General features: G+C 41.8%; 1 protein-coding gene across 4 annotated transcripts in view; it reads right to left on the bottom strand.

Moving 5' to 3' along the window:
- The window catches only part of rnf111 (ring finger protein 111), a 41077-nt gene that overhangs the window by 13215 nt on the left and 3989 nt on the right, over positions 1-23873 (bottom strand). For 2 of the 4 annotated variants that reach the window (XM_034679795.1, XM_034679796.1), the window contains exons 2-6: positions 20613-21571; positions 13567-13687; positions 2754-2908; positions 1847-2041; positions 120-499 (exon numbers count right to left, since the gene is read on the bottom strand). In XM_034679795.1, the coding sequence (XP_034535686.1) occupies positions 120-499; positions 1847-2041; positions 2754-2908; positions 13567-13687; positions 20613-21489 (1728 nt within the window). In that variant the 5' untranslated portion in view covers positions 21490-21571. The remainder of the gene's footprint in view (positions 1-119; positions 500-1846; positions 2042-2753; positions 2909-13566; positions 13688-20612; positions 21572-23873) is intronic. The other 2 variants (XM_034679798.1, XM_034679799.1) reach the window with 1 other exon arrangement.

Genomic DNA, 23873 nt, shown 5'->3' on the forward strand with positions numbered 1-23873 from the left:
GAATATTCCCAAAACTCCCCAGCTTACCTTCCCATGGAAATTACCGGAAACCCCTTTGCAACCCTAAGCAGCAGTAATTCAAAAACAACTACAATATGTCAGTATGAGCGAAGACATACCTGGTCATGGTAGTGGGCTGGGTTGCTGCTACTACTGTTGTTGCTGCTGCTGACCACAGCGCAGGGTGCAGGCAGAGCACTGGGTCGCTCCACGGGGCAGCTCGGCTCTTGGAAGGGCAAGGTGCCAGGGGGCTGCGGCGCTGGGTGATGGACATGGTGGATGAAGTGGTGAGCACTGCTGTGGCTATGGCTGTGAGTATGGCCGCCGGTCTGCTGGGAGGACGATGCTTGCAGGCAGCTTGAATGGGAGTGGCTCAGGGACAGGTGACCAGGGGAGGGGCCTCCACATGGGGAGTGCTGCTGACAGCAGGATGGCAGTCTAGGCATGGCTGTGCCTGCGTTTTCTCCAGCTGTCGCTGACAAACCTGGTCTGCTGTCATCTTAAGGAAGTAAGGAAACATGATTAGGAAACATGAGGGGCAAAGGAGACAGAAATGTGTACATGATTTATGGGGACCACACAGAATAAAACATTATATACACTACCAGTCAAAAGTTTGGAAACACCTTCTCATTCAAGGGTTTGTATTTATTTGAATTATCTGTAACACTGTAGATTAATACTTAAGACATCAAAACTATGAAAGATCACATAGGGAATTATTTAATTGACAAAAAAGTGTTAAACAAACCAGAATATGTTTTATATTTTAGATTCTGTAAAGTAGCCCCCTTTTTCCTTCATGACAGCTTTGCACACTCTTAGTATTCTCTCAGTCTGCTTCATGAAGTGGTCTCCTGGAATGGTTTCTAATTAACATGAGCCTTGTCAAGAGTTCATTTGTAGAATGACTTGCCTTCTTAATGTGTTTGAGACCATCAGTTGTATTGTTCAGAGGTAGGGTTAGTACACAATGGATACCCATATTTGACTACTGTTGTAATCCATATTATGGCAAAACCAGATTATTTCATAGTTTTGATGTCTTCAGTATTAATCTACAATGTGGAAAATAATTTAAATAAATAAAAACCATTGAATGAGAAGGTGTGTCCAAACTTTTGACTTCAAGGCAGCATTTCAGGAACATTAACAACTTGCAAAAATCAATCTTTGACCCAAGCTGTATCTAAACAAACGATTTAAATGCAACATAAGTGGCTTTAATGGCACAATTAGCAACTTCAAATGTTAAGCTTTTTCCCAGTATATCAGCAAGATGCTCAAATACATCAATTCAAAAGAGACTCTTGAAATGTATTGAAACTCCTGAGAGATGTTCTTGACAATGTTAGCCAAATAACATGATTGAGACTTCCTTGGTTTCTGTAGTTGTACTTAGTGGGAATTTATCAAAGTAATTTCATCACTAAGGAGAGTGTTTCATCAGTAACAGACTTGGTCTCTCACAGGCCCAGAGATCAATCCCCATGGGGGGGGGAAGTGAGCAATACAAGTACGTATCAGTGTATTGTAGGATCTACCATCATGTGTTGCTTTGAGAAATGTACATGTATAGCAATGACTGTTTTTTAACAACAGTCTGGGAAGCTTTGTTGAACATTCGAAACAAAGTGTGAATAAAACCAGAGACTGCATAAATGTTAATGTTTCTACTATCCTATTAAATGAACTGTGCACTGTCTTTGCTGCACCATCCGATTTATTAATATGTTTGTTTTATTATGTAATTTAGAAAACCTCAATAAAAAATATTGTTAAAGAATAAATAGTTTAAATGATCTCCAGCAGCTGGTTTAAGACTGTAAGACGCATCTTGTCTTACCCTCTGTGGCTGTGCGAGAGGAGCCACTCGGCCTCTGTGTGTGCATACTTTCAGGTATTGAGCCTGGGCAGCTAGAGGAAGGGCCTGGGGCATCATTGAGCTCTGAGGTAGAGGCATGATGGGAAGATGATGACGAGGACGACCTGACTGTTTGGGGGTGAATGTTGCCAGAGGTCGTTGGCACAACTGAGAGATCTATGGAGAGAAAATTAAAGTCAGGTGATCAAGATTAAATTAAGATTAATATTGAATCTTAATCTTGAATCTGCTCTGCTTTTGTTAAGTGACATTAGATTTGTTAGGAATTGGCGCTATATAAATAAAGACTGATTAATTGATTAGAGTCAATATCAGCTATTCCTTTAAATTCCTTTCAAAACTAACAGAGTAGTAAATCTTTTTAACTACATATAGATGTTCCAGTTGTTTCCATTAGAAGTAAGCACGTGGAGCGTGTGTGTACTTGTCTCAGCAGCCGAGCCGACGAGAGGATCTTATTAACATTCCAGTGTGTGAGATCCCTCTGCTTTTCATATTCACAAATTAATTTCAACAGCTATCTCCCAAGAAATGCAAATACACTAATAGACCACGCTCAACCATTTGATCATCTGCCATGGGCTGAAAGAGGGAGAGACACCGGATAAAAGTCACACAAATGTCACTGGGTAATAAGGAGTCCCCTTTTACAAGAACCAAATATTTGTATCGTGAAAACAAATGTTTCTAAACACATTAAAAAAAGAGAGATCTGGTGTGTATTCCTAAACTCTGCATCTTCTTGAATCTGGATGTACTAAAGGCCAGTTAAAAACAACCAAAAAGCTGTCTCCATGTGACCCACTGCGAGAAACAGACAAAGCTAAAAGAACTCAGATTAAAGACTTTTCATGCTGTACATTCTTACCATCTTCATCGACTGTGAGGTCCACCACCTCCCCAGCATTCTGACGCAGCGGTTGGATGACGGTGGAGAGTCTGTGACGTCCTCGAGGCTCCTGCAGTCGACTCTGGGAGCAACTATTCGCCCAAATTCTGCTGAGACCTCCCACTGAGCGCGACCTGTAGAAATAGAAAATAGAAACCTGTTACAGCCAACGTCAGCAGCACAGGGTTGCCTGTCTCACCAAGGAGATTCTCACAGCTCAGTGGAGCACTTGCTTTGCCAAAGTCAGACTCTGTCTCATGTCCAGGCCAGCTGCTGTTTGGATAACAGGCAGCTGGGGCAGAGGTAGCCAGGAAAGCAACCATGTACAGTGTATTTCAGATCTGGTCTTATTTTCTTATGGGCATCACTTCCAGTTTTTCCTGTAGCAATAAGTGAAAAGGAAAGGCACTGATGGAAATACTAATAATGAGAAATTTCTCTGACCTCTCCAGGTGCTACTATAATCCCAGGGTCATATCCCTGGACTACATGATATGCATTCAGCCATTAATATTTTTGTTCCGTACTTTGTTCATGATAGTCCACAATAATAAACGATTATAGAGCCTGTTTTTTTGCAACAGGGCAGAAAAGCAGCCTTAATATCGTGTCTCACTGTTTATTTAACTTTTTAATTTGTATTATTTTATTATTTTTTAGCATACATACATTTTATCAGTTTAAAGGAGTTCTGTGTATAACAGCCATGCTTTCACATCAGTCACTTAAGGCTATCAGATGCCCTCAGATCAGCTGTTTACATTTAAGAGGGACATGCTGCAAACTCAGGTGGTGCGTTAAAAATGAGGAACAGTAGACAGACATACAAACTGAGTTACAGCTAACATGCATTCTTTTATATTTGGCAATTATTGCACTTTATATTGTTGTTGCAGTGTTGAACAATATACATGTACAATGCATTTCTTTTTTTTTTATTTATAAAAAAACAAAACAATTAAGTTGCTCAAGAAAATAAAAAACGAAACGAAAAGTAGCGAACACTGAAGGGGAGGAGGTGTCTTAGGTCCATATTTTGAGTTTGGTTGTAGTAGGGTTTAGTGAAGATGCATAAGTGGTCCAAGGTGTCCAACAACCTTTAAACTTCTGTTGTTCAAGTCTTAAAATAAATGTGAGTTTCTCCGTCAGGAAAATATCATAGATTACATCAGACCAGTTCTCAACTGTGGGGGCATCTGTTGACATCCATTTTCTAGTGAGTGCTGTTTATTTCATTTTTAACATGACTACATTAAGAACACTAAATGAATGACAGTTAGACCGAAGCCCCCTTCACACACGCACAAAACTCCTGTAAAATTCCATCCTTTATCTTAAAATTGTCATCCCTTGTTTTGTGCCACACTCCAAGTACAATTGCAAGACGACAGAGTGAGCCGATGTGTGAACACAGTAGGTATATGTCAGGGAAATTCACGCCCAGCAAGCGGGCAGGGACGGTGATGACGTCGTTGACATTGAGCGTAGTCTTAAGGCTTTATAATGTTTTCCACTGCTGCATTTGCACTGTGGAAATGTCCACTCCTTAGGTGATATATGCACAAAAATATTCACTATTACAGAAGACTCCTACTTCCATCCTTCCTTCCTCCTACTGCAGGTGATACCCTGCCGCTCCAGCCTCACTTAAAACAAATGGGGTATATCGAGGTTTGAGCGTGCATACGACAGAGAAAATCTCTCGCTGTGAGGTTCATGTGTGAACAGCATGTTTCTGAAAATATCCGGTCCTTAATGTTCTTAAATTATCCAGGAAAATTCAGGATCTCATGTGTGAAAGGAACATTTGATGCTCTCTAACTTCATGGGTAATGAAATGTAAACCTGAAGTTGGCTTTAATTCTGCATTATGTATGTACTATAGAGTCTCCCAGTCTGAGACCACTTGTCAGTTTATTTCTATTTTGCATCTTTTTTGAATTTCAAACATTTATACAAAGACTACATATCAGATGATCTAGTCTTTGGTGAGTCCTTGTTTTGCTTTAATTACATGAGGCACTACAGCTTGCATTGACCCACAACTTTGTGCATACCCCATGTTATTCAGACTTAAAGGTGACATATCATGCAAAATGGACTTTTTAATGGTTCTCTACCTGAAATATGTGTCCCTGGCATGTCTACAAACCCCCGAGAATGAAAAAAATCCATTCTGCCCCTGTTTTGATTTCTACACCTTTCTGTAAATGTGTCTGAAACGAGCCGTTTCAGACTTCCGTGTTTTTGTTACGTAACAACAATATCCGGTCTGTCACAGAGTCAGAGCTCGGAGCTTGTTCAGCCCATAGACTGTATAAAATAATACTGAATCCCCCCTCCGTTTTTCATTACCTGCACAAATGTGTGGTAACAAGGAGCTTAGGAGGGAGGCATTTTAGTTGTAGGCTGTCTTAATAAACACAAAGGTCGGTTTTACTCCCCACGTCTGCAGATTTGAAGATCTAGTGGATGATTTTTATTTGTCATGGATAAGTGCTAGCGCTAGTTAGCATAGCTACATAGCTATATGTTCATAGCTGTGTACCAAGACACACGTCGACATACTGACAAATACAACAACAAGAAACAGAATCTGTGACCAATCCTTCATAAAAGGTCCCGCTGCCTTTCTGGCAGAGGTCGGTTTTACTCCCCACGTCTGCAGATTTGAAGATCTAGTGGATGATTTTTATTTGTCATGGATAAGTGCTAGCGCTAGTTAGCATAGCTACATAGCTACATGTTCATAGCTGTGTACCAAGACACACGTCTACATACTGACAAATACAACAACAAGAAACACTAAATCTGTGACCAATCCTTCAGAAAGGTCCTGCTACAGGCGCCTCTCCGTCAGGATCACATTCTGGATCAGATTCAGAGGGTTGAAGTAACGTGATCTCTGAGCAGCCGTGTATATTCAGCCAACATGTAAACATTAGATCAACGTGCTGGAGAGCCGAGGCACATCCACTTCCTGAGGGGGCGTGGTCAGAGAGAAAACAGAGTGTTCTGAGGAGGACTGAAGAAGAGGGTTCTTCAGGCATGCCAAAATCTGATTTCAAAGTGTTTTTTTGAGCATAAACTTTAAAGACATGTTTTGGGGACCTCTTAGACCAATATATATTGATGAAAAAAGCGTGATATGTCACTTTTAATATGACAATGTTCCATCGAGGCTGAAGTCAAGTGACTGTGGAGTAAAGCCCTATCTTTAAAAAAAATAAAGCTACCGCATTTGAGTTCTCTCAGGGCCACCACTCCTTCCATCCACTCATTTCTGTTTCCTGCATCTTGCTTGAATTCTCTACACCTTTCCTGCCCTGACTCAAGCCCTCCCTCTTTGTTTCCTTTTTTTTAATTTTCTCTCTCAGAGGCTCCTGTTGCTCTTCCCCCTTTGCTCTGAGAGACTAGAGTGAGAGGCTGGGGAATAGCCGCATTTCCCACAACAGTGCCGTAAAGCAATGTAATCAGGGGGAGGAGGGCTGAGCCTGAGAGACCAGAGACTGGAGACCGTAAGGGGGCTGCCGTAAAGCTGGGCTGCCATGGAGCTTTGTGGCTGGGGGATTTCACTGCTGTTCCCTGGGAGGGTTTAAAAAAATGTACTGGAGCAGTGAGAGAAGGCTGCATGTGTCGAGTGCCAAAAGCACCTCCCTGTTAACAACGATGTAATCTTTGACTACAGAGCTTTTAGTGTCACAGAAATCACAGACACATAAGAAATCATCAACTGATTCAAATCAATCCTTCTGGGGAGATTTTGCTGTGTGTGTTTACAGGAGTTTCCTTCAGACCACAGTCAGACAGATCAGGTGGATCAGACACTATAAGCATGCAATAACTGTCATTCTATATGCAATATGTTGTCTCTGTGTGAGCCTTGTGACAGACCAGCAACATGCTTGGGTATTTCCCCTGCCTTTACCAAACAAATAAAGACTTCATATCTCATATTTAGTCTTTTTATTTATTTAAAGGTATTTTTAAACTCCAATAATCAGAATTATGGGACAAGACTTTGTCAGGCCTAAGTTAATGATGATCCATTGTAATTTGGAACTCTCTGCCTTTGGAGATTAAAACGGCGAGCTCTCTGGGTATTTTTAAAAGTAAACTTAAGACTTACCTTTTGAATCAAGCTTTTAATTTGGAGTCATTTATTTTTAGACCTTGACTGCATTATTATTTTTGTTAGTTTTATTACTATTTTAATCATTGCTGTAACATTTATTTATCTTATTTAATTATCTATTTATCTATTTATTTCTTGTATTCATCTGATCTTGTTAACGATACCTTATTTTAAACTTTTCTTTCCACTATTACTTATTTTATTAATTTTACTGTATTGATTTTATTTTATTTATAATCATGCCTTTTATAATTTTACCAGTGCTGTTTTTTCTGTCTCTCTGTTATTCTGTGAAGCACTTTGGGCTGCATGTTTTTATGTATGAAAGGTGCTTTATAAATAAAGTTGAGATGAGTAATTTAAGATCAATCCAAGATGTTTTACAAATAATTTAATACATTAAAACAATGCCTTTTTTGTTGTTTTGTTGTTTCATTGGTATATTCTCTCGTAATGCAGAATGCTTAATGCTAAAAAACATTCCTGGGATATGTTTTAATATAGGAAATGCCTTTCTCTTTGCTGCTTGTGATTGGGGGGGATTCCCATTAGCTCATACTGTCCTTTGAGACATGCTGCACAATGCAAGTGGAATAAAGGAGGAAGCTCAGTAACTTTCAGACAGCTCAAATGGCTCAGGCAAACTTGTACTCCCCTGCATACACTCAGACACACATGTGACTTCTCATAAAACACAAATCAACAAGTGTGGTAAGCAGAGGAGACACATGGTGGTTTTCTTGTTTCTAATTGGACAGGCTCCTCAGCTCCTCCGCTCCAGGTTGACACCAGGGGGCAGGGCTCGCCACCAGAGAGGAGCTCCTAATTAAGTAGACCTGGGATTATTTTGTAAATATCTGTTTACCACCAAGCCCCCCTGAGGGTGAGGGTGGGAAAGGGATGGGGGGCTGTAGCCTAGAGGAAAACAGTATATTGTAAACATGAACACTATGGGAATGAATTTCTTGGCAAAGAGGAGGTTTTGCCAAGCCATGGTGATGTGAGGCAGGAACCCCAGGGATCAGAGGAAGGGGAAGCACTGAGCGCTGAGGCAACATGGAGTCAACTGAATGAGATCATACAAAGCACTCTGTGAGAGTTGTAAAGGATTTGATCATCGTCAAGATTTACTCTGAAGCATTAAGGGACATGATGATGTCACTTTCTAACTCTGAGCTATGAGAGGAGAAAGAGCTGAAAAAAGAAGTACTGATGTGATGCTTATGTCTTTATTACGTCTAAAACTCTTGCAAAATGTACGATGACCTAGCCACATAAAAGAATAACATTAATGAGGGTGCTCTTTTTTTTAAAGTTACATTTTTGGGCATTTTTGCTTTTATTGATAGCACAGCTGTAGAGAGAGAGGAATTGCAGGAGCAGAGAGTTGGGGAAGACACGCAGCAAATGGTCAAGGCGGGAAGTCGAACCTGCGACCACTGCGACAAGGATAGCCTCTGTGTATGGGGCGCATGCCTAGACCACTAGGCCAATGGAACCCTGGGTGGACCCTTTTTTGATACAAAATAAGAAAATAAAAAAGGGATCCAAAGATAAACTAATAAAGCGCAAAGGATATAAAGACAATTAAAGCTGGGGTTGGTAGTCAGATTTACCAACCTGAGTCAGTGAGCTCTTTTAAATCCCTTCTTAAACATTCTTTTATCGCAGAGCCTTCCCAGATTTTATCTGAATTTTATTTGACTTTATTTGACTTTGACTGTCTTAAGAAATATATCTTAAAATAATTTTGCTCCTTTAAAGTTATTTTAGGGGGATTTTATGTCTTTTAAAATATGTTTTATTTCTTTATCTTGAAATGTGTGTTTTTATGATCTGCCTGTTTTATTTTGCTCCCCATGTAAAGCACTTTGTAACCTGGTTTTTGAAAAGTGCTCTGCAAATAAAATGATTATTATTATTATTTAGATACACTTTTTTTTATACTGGTTAAAATTATCTTTATGTCCCGATGACAATCAATACATAATGTGTTCTTAAAAGAGAGCGGAAAAAAAAAGCTGCTATCTACAGCCGGAGTAAACCTGGGAAAACACCAACCAATCCCTGCCATCAGGAGCCAAATTATGAAACCAATCAAATCCTGTCCTGCCGTTCTGCCCGCCTCCTGCGCGTACATTTCATGTTTGTTTGTGTTTTTAACTTTCACTATGATAATGTTTTGGTGTTTTCTTACAGCTGAGTTAGACATGAGTTGACCTAGTGCAAAACACAAATGATGTGCTGAAGACCGGTTTGAATCAGTTGCGATGATATGGTTGCGAAGCAGCGGCGCTCGTGCATGTGAGCAGGGGCTTCGTTTTGGAGGAGCTCCGAGGGGAGGGGGGAAGGGTTAGACGGAGTCCTGAGGAAATGATACTTTCAAATTTATCCATGCTAGTTTTCTGTGACTACCGACCCTAGATTTAAGACCTGCACCATGGGGAGCAGAGCTTTCAGTCGCTTTGCTCCCTAACTCTGGAACTCACTCCCATCAGACATCCGAAACATTGACTCACTTCCCCTATTCAAATCAAAACTCAAAACCCATCTGTTCCAAGCTGCATTCCCTGTTCTTAACTTCACTGCTTCATTTTAACTTGGTGCTACTTTGCTTGTTGTTTTCATTTATTTTATCGTGTTGTTTTTATTGTGTTTTTAATCTCTCTGTAAAGTGTTCTTGTGTGCTTAGAAATGCTCTTTTAAATAAAATGTATTATTATTATTATATGAACATAACATGGTTCAGTTTTTTGTCTAATGCTACTTAGCGGGGCTGGATGGTATTTTAGGTTGTTGGGAAGAGTTTGTTCATCAGTCATGCCACACAGGATACTCTGAACCATTAATTATTAGCCCTCCCAAACACAGGCACATCATAACTATCTTCTATATGAATATGATTTATAAAGGAGTTCTGTTGGCAGCCATGTGCTGTACTCACAGAAAGTATAACAACAGTTTAAAGGTTGTGTAACTCCACTGCTTTGCATGTCCACAGCTGATGTGCAGGGAATAATCAAAGCCTTTTTTTTTGATTGGTCATATCAGCTGCACAACACTTGTTTATTGCAACTTACTGTGCTCTGTATAACCCCCTTGCCTAACCCGCCCCACAGAGCACTGCTGAAACGCTGGAATGTTCTCCTGATGCATTGCTTTGGGAGAGAGCTAACTGTAGAGGAGCACGAACAAGTACAGCAGTTCACATTAATCATATCTGTGTTGACAGCATGTCACCGAGCCACACGAGAGGAGCTGGGTTGGGTTAATAGTGGCTGCTTTGCCCAGATTTAGATAACATTTTGCAAAATGCCTCCGCAGAGAGCTTAGTGTTTGTCAAACCTGTATTTGAACAGCCATGTGTCATACAAGCAAGGGATAAAGATGGACTTTTCAAATCTGATCAACAGGTTACAGTCAACATCAGACATCCCTCCATCATCAGATGAGACAGAAATACTACCAAACTAATCACCAAAGAAAACTTTGCTGCATCAGCGTAGGTCTAATTTGAGGCTATGTGTAAACATGTAGCTCTCATTATAAGGCCTTTTGGTTCCTAGTTGTTTATGAATAACTGAGCTGGGGTGCCGTGCCGGTTTAGTTAGGTGGTTAAACACAGCGCCCCATGTACAGATGCCCAGGTCCATACCTGATCCTCTGCCCTTTACCCTGTCATTCCCCTCTCTCTTCTCACTTCCCTCCTCTCTCCACTGTCCTATCATCTGTGTAACGGCATAAAAGCCCCAAAAATGATGACAACAAGTCAACCTGAGCTCAACTGAATACAGTTTAATAACTTTTGCATTCATCAAGTGTTCAAACTCTATTGAAACTAAAGAGTCAGATGTATGGACACTGTGGAGGATAGTTTGTGGTGCTGTTGTGCTCCATTACATCACACAGAGGCGTGTTTCTGTAATTTTGCCTTGATATTTAAATGAATTAGTCCAAGCTGCAGTATGTACAGTAACAAGTTAATATTATATTCAACAGCACAGAAACACACACATTCACAAGTCAGACCACTGACAGTGTAAACAAAGCGTTCATTGCTCATTCTGTTGGCCTCCAATTCCCCGCCCTCCTGCTGCCCTGCCGCCCATCCCCCCTTCGGGGAAGCTCATCCCCACATTCTCTAGCGAGCCAGGACATCTTTGAAAGTCAGGAAAACAGGCAGATTAGACAAGCCATTGCATTCCTAACTTCACTTCTAAGAACTACTGCAAGATATCTCAGGTCCCATTAATACAGAGCTAGTATGAAGTCAACGTGCTGTGTGGTAGAGGGATACAGACAGATGTTTGCACAGAGGCAGAGGTTTATGAATTAAGCTGCATAATCACCTACATGAGGAATTAGGGGAGTATTGAGACAGGAAGTCCTTTTATGAGAATGGGGAAATAAGACTCTCAGTGGGGTGAGGAAAAAGGAGTGGGCTGCAGTGACTGACAGTACAAGCTGTGTTTTAAAAATGTGTTAGTTTCGGTCTGTAAATATTTAGCAGCTTTGAACTTAATGCTTACATTATCCATACTTTAATACTGCTTTACATTTCAAATCTAATGAACCAGGATATCCTTAAAAGGTGTCAAAGGTAGACGGTATCAATGATGACATTAATGTGCTAATAAATGTAACTTTAACTCTGTAATGATCATGTGCTGAGCATTAGCAGGTACCCAGCCATCCATTTTCCTCTTTAAACTTTGTGGCTAAAGCTGGGGTTGGTAGTCAGATTTAGATACACTTTTTGTTATACTGGTTAAAATGATCTTTATGTCCTGATGGCAATCAATACACAATGTGTTATTAAAAGAGAGTGAAAAAAAGCTGCTATCTACAGCCGGAGTAAACTTGGGAAAACACCAACCAATCCCTGCCATCAGGAGCCAAACTATGAAACCAATCAAATCCCGTCCTGCCGTTCTGCCCGCCTCCTGCGCGTACATTTCATGTTTGTTTGTGTTTTTAACTTTCACTATGATAATGTTTTGGTGTTTTCTTACAGCTGAGTTAGACATGAGTTGACGTAGTGCAAAACACAAATGATGTGCTGAGGACTGGTTTTGAATCGGTCACGATCATATGGTCGCGAATCAGTGGCTTCTGTGACTACCAACCCCAGCTTTAATGAAACAATCAGATTTTTTTGTACCAGAATTAAATGTATCCCTGGTGCAAGGAAACCGTTATCCTTATTCTATCAGAAAATATTTGATATCAGCTGTTTTCACAACCTGCTAGATCTCATTCCCAAAAAGTGAAATCATGAAGGCAACATACACCAATCCGCCATGACATTATGACCACTGACACTGAAGTCAATCACAATGATTATCTCTTTAAAATGCATCTGTAGGTCTTTCATATGTGTTGGGCACTAAGTGATCATTTTGTCCTCAAAGTATTTTTTGTTGGAGGAAGTGGGAGAAATTGACATATCTAAGGATGTGGGCTGCTTTGATGAGAACCAAATTGCGATGGCTTGATGACGATGTCAGAGCATCTCCAAAACTGCTCTTCTGAGGGGTACCTGGTCCGCAGTGGTCAGTACCTACCAAAACGGTCCAAGGAAGGAAAACCACAGAATAAGCGACAAAGTCATGGTCGACCAATGCTCACTGATGCTTGTATGAAGCAAAGGCTGGCCTCTATGGAGCGATCCAACAGAAGAGCTACTTGAGCTCAAACTGCTGAAAAAGTGTATGAGAGAATTTTCTATCTCTGTTCAGAACTAAAGAAGTCTCTTGAAGGGGAGCTGAAACATCTTCAAGAATTTCTTGAAATAAATTTTCGGATCAGGCTTTAAAGTTCATCTTCAATATTTGTTTCCACTTGTATTTCCATCTATGAAGCCAGCACCAGCAGATCAGAGCCCTCCTGTGACTCAGTGTGTTGTTACTTTCCGTAGACTTCATCCTGATCAGCTTGTGGGACACTGTAATGCCAATCGTTGCTGTGCTCACAAGCTGTGGATTCACTCGCACAGATTACGGCTGACCATTAATCCTCCTCCTGCCTATAAGGGAGTCACTTTTTTCTAATGTCTATCCTGTATAGAAGTTAAAGTCTGGTTATATTTCCTCTCATCCTTTTAAAATTAAGCTAGAAGTTTGTTCTTGATGCTTTTTGTTGAGCATACTTGAAAGCCTTGCAACCTCGCAACTTACAGGACTTAAAGGATCTGCTGTTAAAGTCTGGGTGCCAGATATAACAGCACACCTTCAGGGGTCTGGTGGAGTCCATGTTTCAGAGGGAGGTCTTCACAGTATTTGGCAGGTGGTCGTAATGTTTTGACCTACTTGATGATGATTATGATTGAATATTTAAGCTAATTTCATGTTATATTTTGGGGTATTTTTGCCTTTTATTGATAGGACACCTGAAGAGAGACAGGATATGTGGGGAGTAGAGAGATGGGGAAGATATGCAGCAAATAGTCGAGGCCAGGAGTCGAACCAGCAAGCGCTGCAGTGAGGACTATAGCCTCTGTTCATGGGGCGCACTTGGACCACTGGGCCACCCCTAAGTTAAATATTTCGCTACCCATCCAGAACACAGACTAAGTATAAACTTTTTTGAGCACAAAAGCAGCGAGCTCATGTGGCTTTGCAAACAGCAAACATCTCCTGAAAAGTTACTGCATCTCACCCGACTGTGACGATCTCCACCTCGCTGTCTGTTGAGGTGACATTGATTTCTTCACTTGCAGGGACAACAGGAGCAGGGGCTGGAGTTGCTTCAATCACCACCACATCCTCGTCCAGAGCACCTGAGCACACAATTTCAATTTAGTGTCAGCAATATCACACTGCATACAGTCTGAGCAGAGCAAAGAAAGCATCCAATAATGAAATACGTATTTAGAGGATATACTTGAACAGAAAACTTGAATAATCTGGAATAAACTTTCCTCAGTACAACTTTGAAATTATATTAAAAAAAAGTAGTTTGACCAAAAAACAAACTGAGCATGCTTAATGTCTTTAATAAACTATCAAACGTCTCACATTAAAAATTCTAAATCATTCTCATAAACACAAAGCGCCTACTCTCCAGTTGCTTACTTAGCAGGATGTGTAAGTGGCATAAGTTTTCCCCCAGTTTCATCATGCTTTAAGCGTTATCATCAGGCCAACAGTTTAACAGGAGAAATGTGGGTCAGTGCTCCATTCTGTTGCACTTGGATTGTCTTTTTTCCCTCCAAACTTCCTAAATCTGCCTTCTGGGATTTCCCCACACAACTGATCTCTCTCAATCTCTGCCTAGATTAAATACAACCAAAGCCCACTGAGGTGTTTTCACTCAGCGACCTAGATGATTGCAACAAGAAATCAGAGTGAAGATAGTAGAGGGGTTATTTTATTAATGACAGTATGGAGTGCATTCATAATGATATTGATTAAGAATGCTGTTATTGAAGTGCGCCGGAAGTACCGGAAACCACATACACACCAATTCAAAAAAGCCGATCTTTACAGCAGAAATAAACATGTTTACAGCCTGGTACAAAAGACAAGTGTAGTCTTGATAGCTCATTTCTTGATCGGCACACACTGTGCAGGGGGTGAAATTTTTCAAAACGCAGTAATTTTGAAGATATTGAGATTACAAGTCTTCCAATGAGAGGCACAGCTGACTTGACTGACAGGCGGGAACACTGTAGCTGTTGGCTAGGAGGCTCAAAGCCCGCCTGTTTACGTCACAATCACTAGACAGCAGCAATATGGCTCCCGCCGACGACTGGCCTCAAAACAGTGCTTCAGAAACAGATGGGTGACGTCACGGATACTACGTTCATTATTTACACAGTCTATGATTAAAACACAGAAATAATCCCTAATGACCACGCTGTTTTGTGTTGAATGGTCTTTACATTTGAAAATGTTATTTATTTTTAAGTTAAACAGACGGCGTGTACTCCGTAAAGATCCCTCTCAGTATACCACGTTAGTGTGTGCGCTAACTCAAACTAACTTCAGACAAATGCATCACACTCACTTCTCTGCAATGCCCACCAAGCTAGTATCTAAGGTGTAATTTTTAAGACTGAATACTCAATGTTGTTATGAGAACTAGATGCAGAGCAGCTCATGGGGCAGCTTGACTGTCATTACTAGTTTCTGACCGAGACAGCGGCCATTTTCACTCTCATTGTTGAGAAGTAGAATCCAGCTGTGCAACTGAACAACAACAACTCAGCCTCAAGTCATTTGTGCATTCTTTTCTTTAAGGGTGCAGTACCAAAACGTGAGATGCACTTACTGCAGCCTTGCACACAACTGAGTTTGATAGCCAGCTGGTTGCATTGGCTTCAGCAGTGCAGTGTGATTGTTTCTGTAGATATAAAACAATCCATGCATCGATATAACTCATAAAATGACCTGTGTGTTTGTGTATAAAGACACAATAGCACAACCTTTTTGTACTCTGCACTCCTACTGTGCGCTCTAGATCGTTTAGAAAGAGTCTTTCATGTTTTAACATTTATTGTGAGGTTTATAGATGCCCCAGGCCCACAAGGCTCATCTCTAGAGAAACACTAACAGCTGAGGATCTGTGTTTGCTCAATTATCAGGTTTTACAATGGTAGGTGCAATTCTGACAATATTGCACCACTCGACTCTGTTGCACTTTTGTGAACCTCACAACTTCAAGTCCAAACCACACCAATAATGATGTTCCTGCGGGGTGTATCTACGCGCATTCAAGTTCAACATCACCAAGCATGTTGTCATGGTGGTTTCAGTCGCTGTCTATTTACTTAAGCTCACGACAAATAGCCCTGAAGTATGGGGATCAGTTCGTAGCTCTGCAAGAGCATGCAGTGAACACTAGGGATGGGCAATGATTTTCGAAAATATTCGTTCACTTTGTAAAAATCGAATAGTTACTTTGAATATTTTCTCATTTTGAAAGTAAAATTTGTCATTGTTTTTAACGGTGCCTGGTTGTATTACGGTATTCCCGCCAGACGGTGGCTATAGAGCGTCTTAAATCTGTTTTCTAACCGCATTAAAAAATAGAAGAAGAATGCTAACTTCATTCAATAGCGAAAGAAGAAAAAAACATTAGCAGCGATTTTCTCTGTTTCTGAATCTTACACCACTACACATGCATTTCCAGAGACTGAGCATGGCTGTAAAATGTAAACACACATGCCACGCTGCATCACAGAAACACTGACATAAAGATCGAGACAGCTGTGTCAGTGCCCCCTACTAGCAGCACCTTCACCTGCTGCTGGTTAACGTGACTGACAATGGGACATGTGTGTGCAGGGGGGGAGAGATTATTCGAATTATCGTCATATAGATGCCAATGATTATCGAATAGTATTTTGGCTTGAAATGCCCATCCCTAGTGAGCACCGCCAAAATTCCTGACATGCCAGAAATACATCTGACCAAACTAGAGATGCATGTTGGGCTGTGATTGGCTCTCCTGGCCCTCTGTACGCTGCACGGCAAACGCCGCAGGATCACGCTGAAATTCAGCACGACATCCAAAGCAGTGGTGTGGTGCAAAACGACAATCTGCATCTATTCGCACACAATATGCCTGGCTTAATAGCTTTATGCCTGTTTTTAGTTAATGTCACAATTTCTAAGCGCAATTGAGAAGCTGAGTCGTCTATATGATGCACGAGTGAAAGTTATATGTTATCTACCGCATTCCTAATTCAAACTAACCTTTTATTGATGAAATGAGATCCCCTTTATAATCTGTACATCCACAACACATGCACTTCAATCAATATTAAAAAGCATGATATTTCAATGCAAATGTATTTCATTAAATTCGATTGACTATTATAATTCCAACAGATTTGAGCCTGAAAGACAGTTGAAGTAAGACACATGAAAGATCCTAGAGAAGCCTTAAGTTACTGCAGAATTACACATGTGAGTAACCGAGAAGGTCTCACACTTTAAAGCAGATGAGGCAGTGTGTCCTTTGTGTTTTTTTGTGCATCACTTAGTGACCTGCTATCGTAGAGAAGTTAACAACTCCCCAGTGTGATTTCTGGTTCAACAGCCTCCTGAGAGCTGCTGCTTATCACCCTTTGCATTTTGCTGTTTGGCTTTCTGCTGAAACCTTCATGCAGTTTCACAAACAAACAGAAGCATTGTTTGCTGTCTGTGGTTAGAAAGCAATAACTACCATTTCTATTTTTTAACATGGCTTCAGAGTACTTAACCAAACCGCTGATTGAGGTTGTGATCAGGTGGTAGTAAGAGAGTAAACAGTCCTCAGTTGAAGATGCTTTTGCTAACAAATTCGACATCATCAGACTTGTGCTGAAGGGATGTGAAGACATAATTTTCATGTGACGTGCATTCAAGTGAGTTTATATACCGTTCTTTAAAATGCAGTGTCATCTGTAGGCCTCAAGTTATAGGTAGGATCACACTGTTTCCTGGCTACATCACACACCTGCTCCAACTCAGGGCATCCACACTGCAGGTTTCATCACCTGCTTTCTCCAGTCGTAAACAAATGCCTCGTTTTCCCTCCGAGACCTCCTGTTTCTATGCAAAGGTGGCAACTCTACACTGTCTGAGTTTTCTCCCACATGCATCTCATCATAGAGGCACAACAACTAACTTTCCATTCTCCCCGAAGGCCACAGCAGCAGAAATACTGCAGAGGGCGAAATGGCTACATGGAGAAAACAATGAAGCAAGGTAAAGGTGGAGCCGTGTTAAACCACATACCGACTTCATCAACATGGAGCCCTATATTCTGATTGGGATCACTCTTATGAGTTAGGCAAAGTGCTGTCACGCCAGTTAGTTCAGAGAGGGAGATTTCCATTCCTTGTTTCTCTGCTGTCTTCACCTTAGTTGATGTTAGTTGTCATAGTATTCCCAAAAGTGAGGATTAAGACTACAGTGAGCCACACCTCTCGTTTAAGGTTTGTTTGTTATTCTTCTTCAAGCTCGGGTAAGAAGGAAGGAGTAGAGAGAAACAAAAATACTGGTAGAGACATCAGTCCCGCTTCAATTTGAATATGACAGTGAAAGCTCATTTTGATAAATTGATTAGAAATGTGATAAATACTGTTAAGTAGGATGATGCTGATTTTTTCAGCACCTTGATGCATGTCACACAGTTGTTCTGAATGAATGGACTAGCGCACCTAAACAACAGACTTTATACAGTCACATCTTTATAACCTAATCTTTATTCATATAGCACTAAATCACAACAAATGTTATCTGAAGCGTCTTTACAAACAGAGCAGGTCTTGACCGTACACTGTGTTACATTATTAACAAAGACCCAACATCCAGACAGGATAAGATCCAGCCAGTCGTATCTTACAGACAGGACTCTGATCTCATCTTAATCCACCATGAGCAGAGCACTTTGCAGCATTTAGGAAGTTACAGCAGCAAAGACAAACTTTCTCAGAAGCAGACTCATGTTATGTCGCTTCCACACCAGACGTGAACAGTCGTGCTATTTGCGCACGAATACAAAAGCGAGAATGTTTTGTGTTTACTCGCTCTATTCCAGCAAATGATTCGCTCAATTTGAACGTAGAAATTGTGTGTACACGAGTGCCAAAGACGTGAAATTCGTGAGAGGGAGGGGGGGTTCCCACCAAGCGGAACCCTCTGGTCTAAAAATATGAGTCCAATGCGGAAGTGCTAAAAACTGCAGATCATGAAGGATCCGCTTGAAGCTGGCTCCAGAAGTACCAGAAATCACATAAACACCAATTTTTTCATAGCACTGTAATTTTGAAGATATTGAGATTACAAGTCTTCCAATGAGAGGCACAGCTGACTTGACTGACAGGCGGGAACACTGTAGCTGTTGGCTAGGAGGCTCAAAGCCCACCTCTTTATGTCACAATGGCTCGACAGCAGCAATATGGCTGCCGCCGACAATTGGCCTCAAAACAACTCTTCAGAAACAGATGGGTGACGTCACGGATACTACGTCCATATTTATACAGTCTATGGTTCCCAAACGACACTAGTCTGTTGTTATCAAACGAGGTTGAGCTCGCTGACATTGAATGGGGAAGCTGGTTATGCTAAAGGGGCAGAGCTAACTTCCTACTACAACCAATAGCTGGATTCAAGTGACAGACAGATTCACCAGATAATCCTCCTCACTCTCTGTCCTCACAGTGAGCTCCTGTTTATTCCTGATCCCATAAAAACAGGTAGAGTCACAGAGTTTGGGGAAGCCTTACAAAGACGAAATCAAAGTGTCCCATATAATCCAGATGAATGAATCTCAGCTGGTCCATACGTCAAACCACACGTCACCAGGGGATCTGCCCACTGATTGGCCATCGCGGCACGATAGATTTCGCTAGAGTTCAGATATTGCAACTCTCGCAAATTATTCACGTCATTCGCACATAACACAAGATTTGCGTCACAAGACCACTACTTGCATCTATTCGTGTCTGAACATGAAATTCGTTAGCAGGAATGATTTTATTTGTGTTTGGTGTGAATGCCCCATTAGACAGACATCTGCCTCTACCGAGTTGGTAAGGCTGAAAGAATTGTGCAGTATGTTGCAAATGCTGCTCAATTATTTGATAACAAAATACAATATATATTTTGTTTACTAATATGCATACTGGACTCTTGAAGTAGCAGCATATCAGAGCAGTAATCTGTGGTTTAGCCTCAGAGCTCAGTGAACTTACTGTTCTTAAAGGAACACTGTGGTGTAGTTTTCATTTCAGCTGGTCAGGGTCTTTGAATAACCAAATTTTCAGCTATCCTTCACTGCCATCACAAAAACATACCAACAGTCTGATGCTGGTGCAATGGAGGTCTAGAGCTGTTTTTGTTTTCACTACCGCTGAACACTACACAAGGTTAGTCCTCTGTTTACTTCCCCCTCTCTCTGGCTGAGAGCCAGAATGAAATCACTTGATCTGGAATGAAAACCTGTAGACTCCTGATCCTGCTTCAGTAAGCACAAAATACGAGGTCACTGATGATCATCACACCTGTTATTTTTCCCTGATTGTAAGGTAACAGGAGTTTACAGTTTGAGAGCTGCATGTTTTGACATTGCATGCCTCTAGGGTCATTAAAACATGTACACAAAAATGACCTACACATATAACATGTTGGTGAAGCTCTAAAGACAGACTGCACTACACATCGTGACCTCTTCTCCAGCAGCAGCAATTTCTGTTTTTCTGTTCTACTTTTCAGAGCACATTAATTCACATTGCATCAATGTACTTCAATTAAATTATGTTAATTCGTGCTGAATTGGGAGTTTTCTGCAGCATTGGAGATCTTGGAGCCTGTGAGCTTTCTGAGGCATCATTTCTATATTCTGTTACAACTGAACTGTGATGTGGACTCTCTTTAGCTTTCTAAAAAAAAAAATTCAAAAAATTTCATGCAAGTTAAAATACAAACATCTTGATGCACCATTATTCCTGTTAGTGTCCGTTCATTCCGTGTTAACCTAATGTGGCCCAGACAAACTGATAAATCGACTTCTTGGAGCTGATCAATAAAATAGATAAACACAATGCCTGACTGCACAGCCTCCTGCTGACCTCTGCAATGGCACAGTAGCATGCTATATGATGATGTAGCTGAGATAACATACATCATGCTGTAAAACAACGTGTTAATCAGATACAGAGGTAATAACAAACATAGAGATACAACCTCAACAGAGTGGTGGTTTGTAATTACCTGTGGCAACAGTAGCACTGTTGGGCTGGCTGCTGGTGCTGCTGACATCTACATACAGCTCATCTTCTGCCTCGGTAGAGGAGTGGGAGGACGAGTCACTACTCAGCTCCTCGCTAGAACTACTGGTGCTATGGAGGAGAGCGTACTTCCTACGTGCAATAACTTCACGTTTCTTCCTCTGCAGTAGTAGTCGCTCCTTTTGCTTCTGAGTCCGCTGACCCCCTCCAGGAGCTGTTTTCACAAAGCGTTTCCTATGCAGAGGCCGCCGGCTGCTCAGACATTGCCTCTTCAGCAGGACGGGTTCGGCCTCAGACCGCACCCACTTATGAGAGCGATTCCCCCGAGGTCGACCCAGAACAGGGCGCAGGCCGACTCCGGTAGCTCCTCCTGTTGTCAGGGCAGGAGCCTTGTGCTGGCCCCCTGTTGCTCCAGCCTCCCCCTCGTCCTCTGAGCTAAGAGTGTCTGAGTCACCAAATCGCAGGCTAGAGGATGGGGACGAAGCACAGTCACTAAAAGAGGACTCGTGATTATGTTCATCCTCACTGGGATGCTGTAAAAGTTCTACCCGGGGACGCTGGGGGGCCAGTGAACTCTCACTAATGTGGCCCTCCTTCAGCGAGCAGTCTGAAGGCCCTGCCTGTTGGCCCTTTCTTTTCCTGCGCCCAGGGAGGCTCCGTTCCGAGTCTCTGTGTGTTCCTGTGTCTCTCAGAGGCAGATGCCGGGACTCACAAAGAGTTTCAAAGTCGCTGCCCGCCTTCCCAATCATCTCCATATTGCCGGGGAAGCTCTTGGCCGCCTCCATGGACTCAGGATTCACCAGTGGCTCCTTCAAATGCTCCTGTCTGCTGGGGGCCTCAGACGGCACCTCACTCTTCATGGTGGCAGGTTCGTCCTCAAGGGGCAAACACTGTGTGCATTTGCATCAATTCCTAAGCATCTGTCAGCCGCATCTCACAACCCTGAATAAAAGAGGAGAGGAGAGTTAAACGATGCACAAGTAGAACAGCCAAGGAGTCAAACATGTTGTCAGTGACAGGAGTGAGGTCTTTCAAGTGTAATGTTATATTAAGAATAACTTTGCAACAAGAAATAAAAGTGTTCACATGTAAACATTGGTCTGAGCACACTATGACCACAGACTGTTTTAGCTGATCCATGAAATGAGAGATCTGAAATGAACTGTTGGCTTAACAAATCAGGGTGAGTCACCAATGACCCATTTAGATAGTCCTTATTAATTCAGGCAGCTCTCTTTAAGGAGACTATCTTCAGGTTGTGTTTGTTCAGAGCGCACACATAGTCCGCTGCTGTGTTGTCTTACAATTATGGACCCCATCAGACGTACATTTGATAAAGTCTGCCTTGATAAGTATTTTTTTCCTCTCCCACCTCCTTTCATGTCAAATGGGTAAACTACAGACATCCCATTTGTAATACTCTGTTTGTGTGTACAAAGATCGGCCATAAATACCCACAGGCTGAGTTAAAAGTAAAGGCTGAGTCAGTACTGAGGTGTTTTGTTTACAGTTGATTACAGCCAGTACATGAATCTGGCTAAATAAAGGTGGGTTATCCACCATGAAACTGGTTCTCATGTTTACGCCAGGACTTTGAGAAACTTCTGTTCATATCAGTGTGCGCTCCCGACGAGACAAAGCGGCTCTTCAGTGGGAACATTTTCACTGCTGCGTGAGGTCTCCTAGAGCAACACCAAATTCCAGCAGTGCCTAAATGAAGGCCGCTTTCTAGATGCTGCAAAAAAAAATGTGTATTTCACTTTTCCACTCTTGTGTGTTCTTTCAGAAGGCACACAGCTTACTTACTACACTTCCTGCCAAGTGTAATAGTAGTGGGATGTGATACTGGTGAACTGGCATCTGTAAATTGGCAAAATAATGAAAATACACAATGTGCCCTAAACAAGCGTCCGGTCTAAAAATATGAGCCCAATGCGTTTGAAGCTGGCTTCGGAAGTACCGGAAACCACATATGGCTCGTTTCCACCAAGCGGTCTGGTAAGGATCAGTACAGTTTGGTACAGGTCGGATCAGTAACGCCTGATCCTGTTTGCAATTTCCACAGCCAACCGTGCCCTACTTGGTGGGCGACGTGTAAGTCGAATGCCGATAGCCGCGTCAGCTCAAGCGGCAACCTCCGGTCTTAAACTATGAAGCCCATGTGAAAGTGTTATAAACTGCAATACAATGAGAATCTGCTTGAGGCTGGCTGCAGAAACACCGGAAACCACATAGACATGAATTGGAAAAAGACGATCTTTGCAGCATTAATAAACATGTTTACAGCCTGGTTCAGAAAACGGCTTGGCCTTACGTAGCTAATCTCTCTATCGGCACACACTGTACAGGGGATGAATTTTTTTCTAACGCAACGGTTCAGAAGATATTAAGATTACGATTTTTTGCCCATATAAGGACATGACTGACTTGACTCCCTGTCGGGAACACATAGCTGTTGGCTAAGAGGCTCACACTACGTCACACTCTGCCTGGTTGAGTTCCGCATTTCCAATATGGCTGCCGCCGTCGATTGGCTTCAAAACAGCGCTCAGGAACAGATGTGACGTCACGGATACTACGTTCATATTTTATACAGTCTATGCGTCACCCACGTAATAGCGTGACGTCATGACAGCATGACACAGTGTACCCCGCTAATAAATGCAACGAAGAAGAAAAACATGAGGAAAGTCTGCACCTCCACGGTCGACCATGGAACGCTGTTTCTTGACGCCATTTTCCAAACGAAAAAAAGTTATCTTCCCGAAGTCCACTGGCGATTTAAACATGGCGGGGTATGTGTTGTTCTTTATTACCGCTGTCGCACAGGAAGTGACGATTCTTTCGACCAATCAACGGGCTGCAGCGTTTCTAGATCCACCTTCTGGGGTTGGATTGGTATGTCTGGCATCCCTAACAGAAGGGTACCAAAAAGTGGGACGGTACGGCTTGGTAATTTGAGGACCTGTCCCGATTTTAGTCAATGCAAACGCCACAAAATGCGTCCCATATCAAGACGAACTGAACTGAACCGCTACATACACCAATTAAAAAAGCCGATCTTTACAGCAGAAATAAACATGTTTACAGTCTGGTACAAAAGACGAGTGTAGTCTGCATAGCTAATTTCTCGATCGGCACACACTGTATGGAGGACTGAATTTGTTTCTAACGCAGCAATTTTGAAGATATTTAGGCAAGGCAAGGCAGTTTTATTTGTATAGCGCATTTCATACACGAGGGC

The sequence above is a fragment of the Notolabrus celidotus genome, chromosome 3, assembly GCF_009762535.1.
Source record: "Notolabrus celidotus isolate fNotCel1 chromosome 3, fNotCel1.pri, whole genome shotgun sequence".
NCBI classification, from domain to species: Eukaryota; Metazoa; Chordata; class Actinopteri; order Labriformes; family Labridae; genus Notolabrus; species Notolabrus celidotus.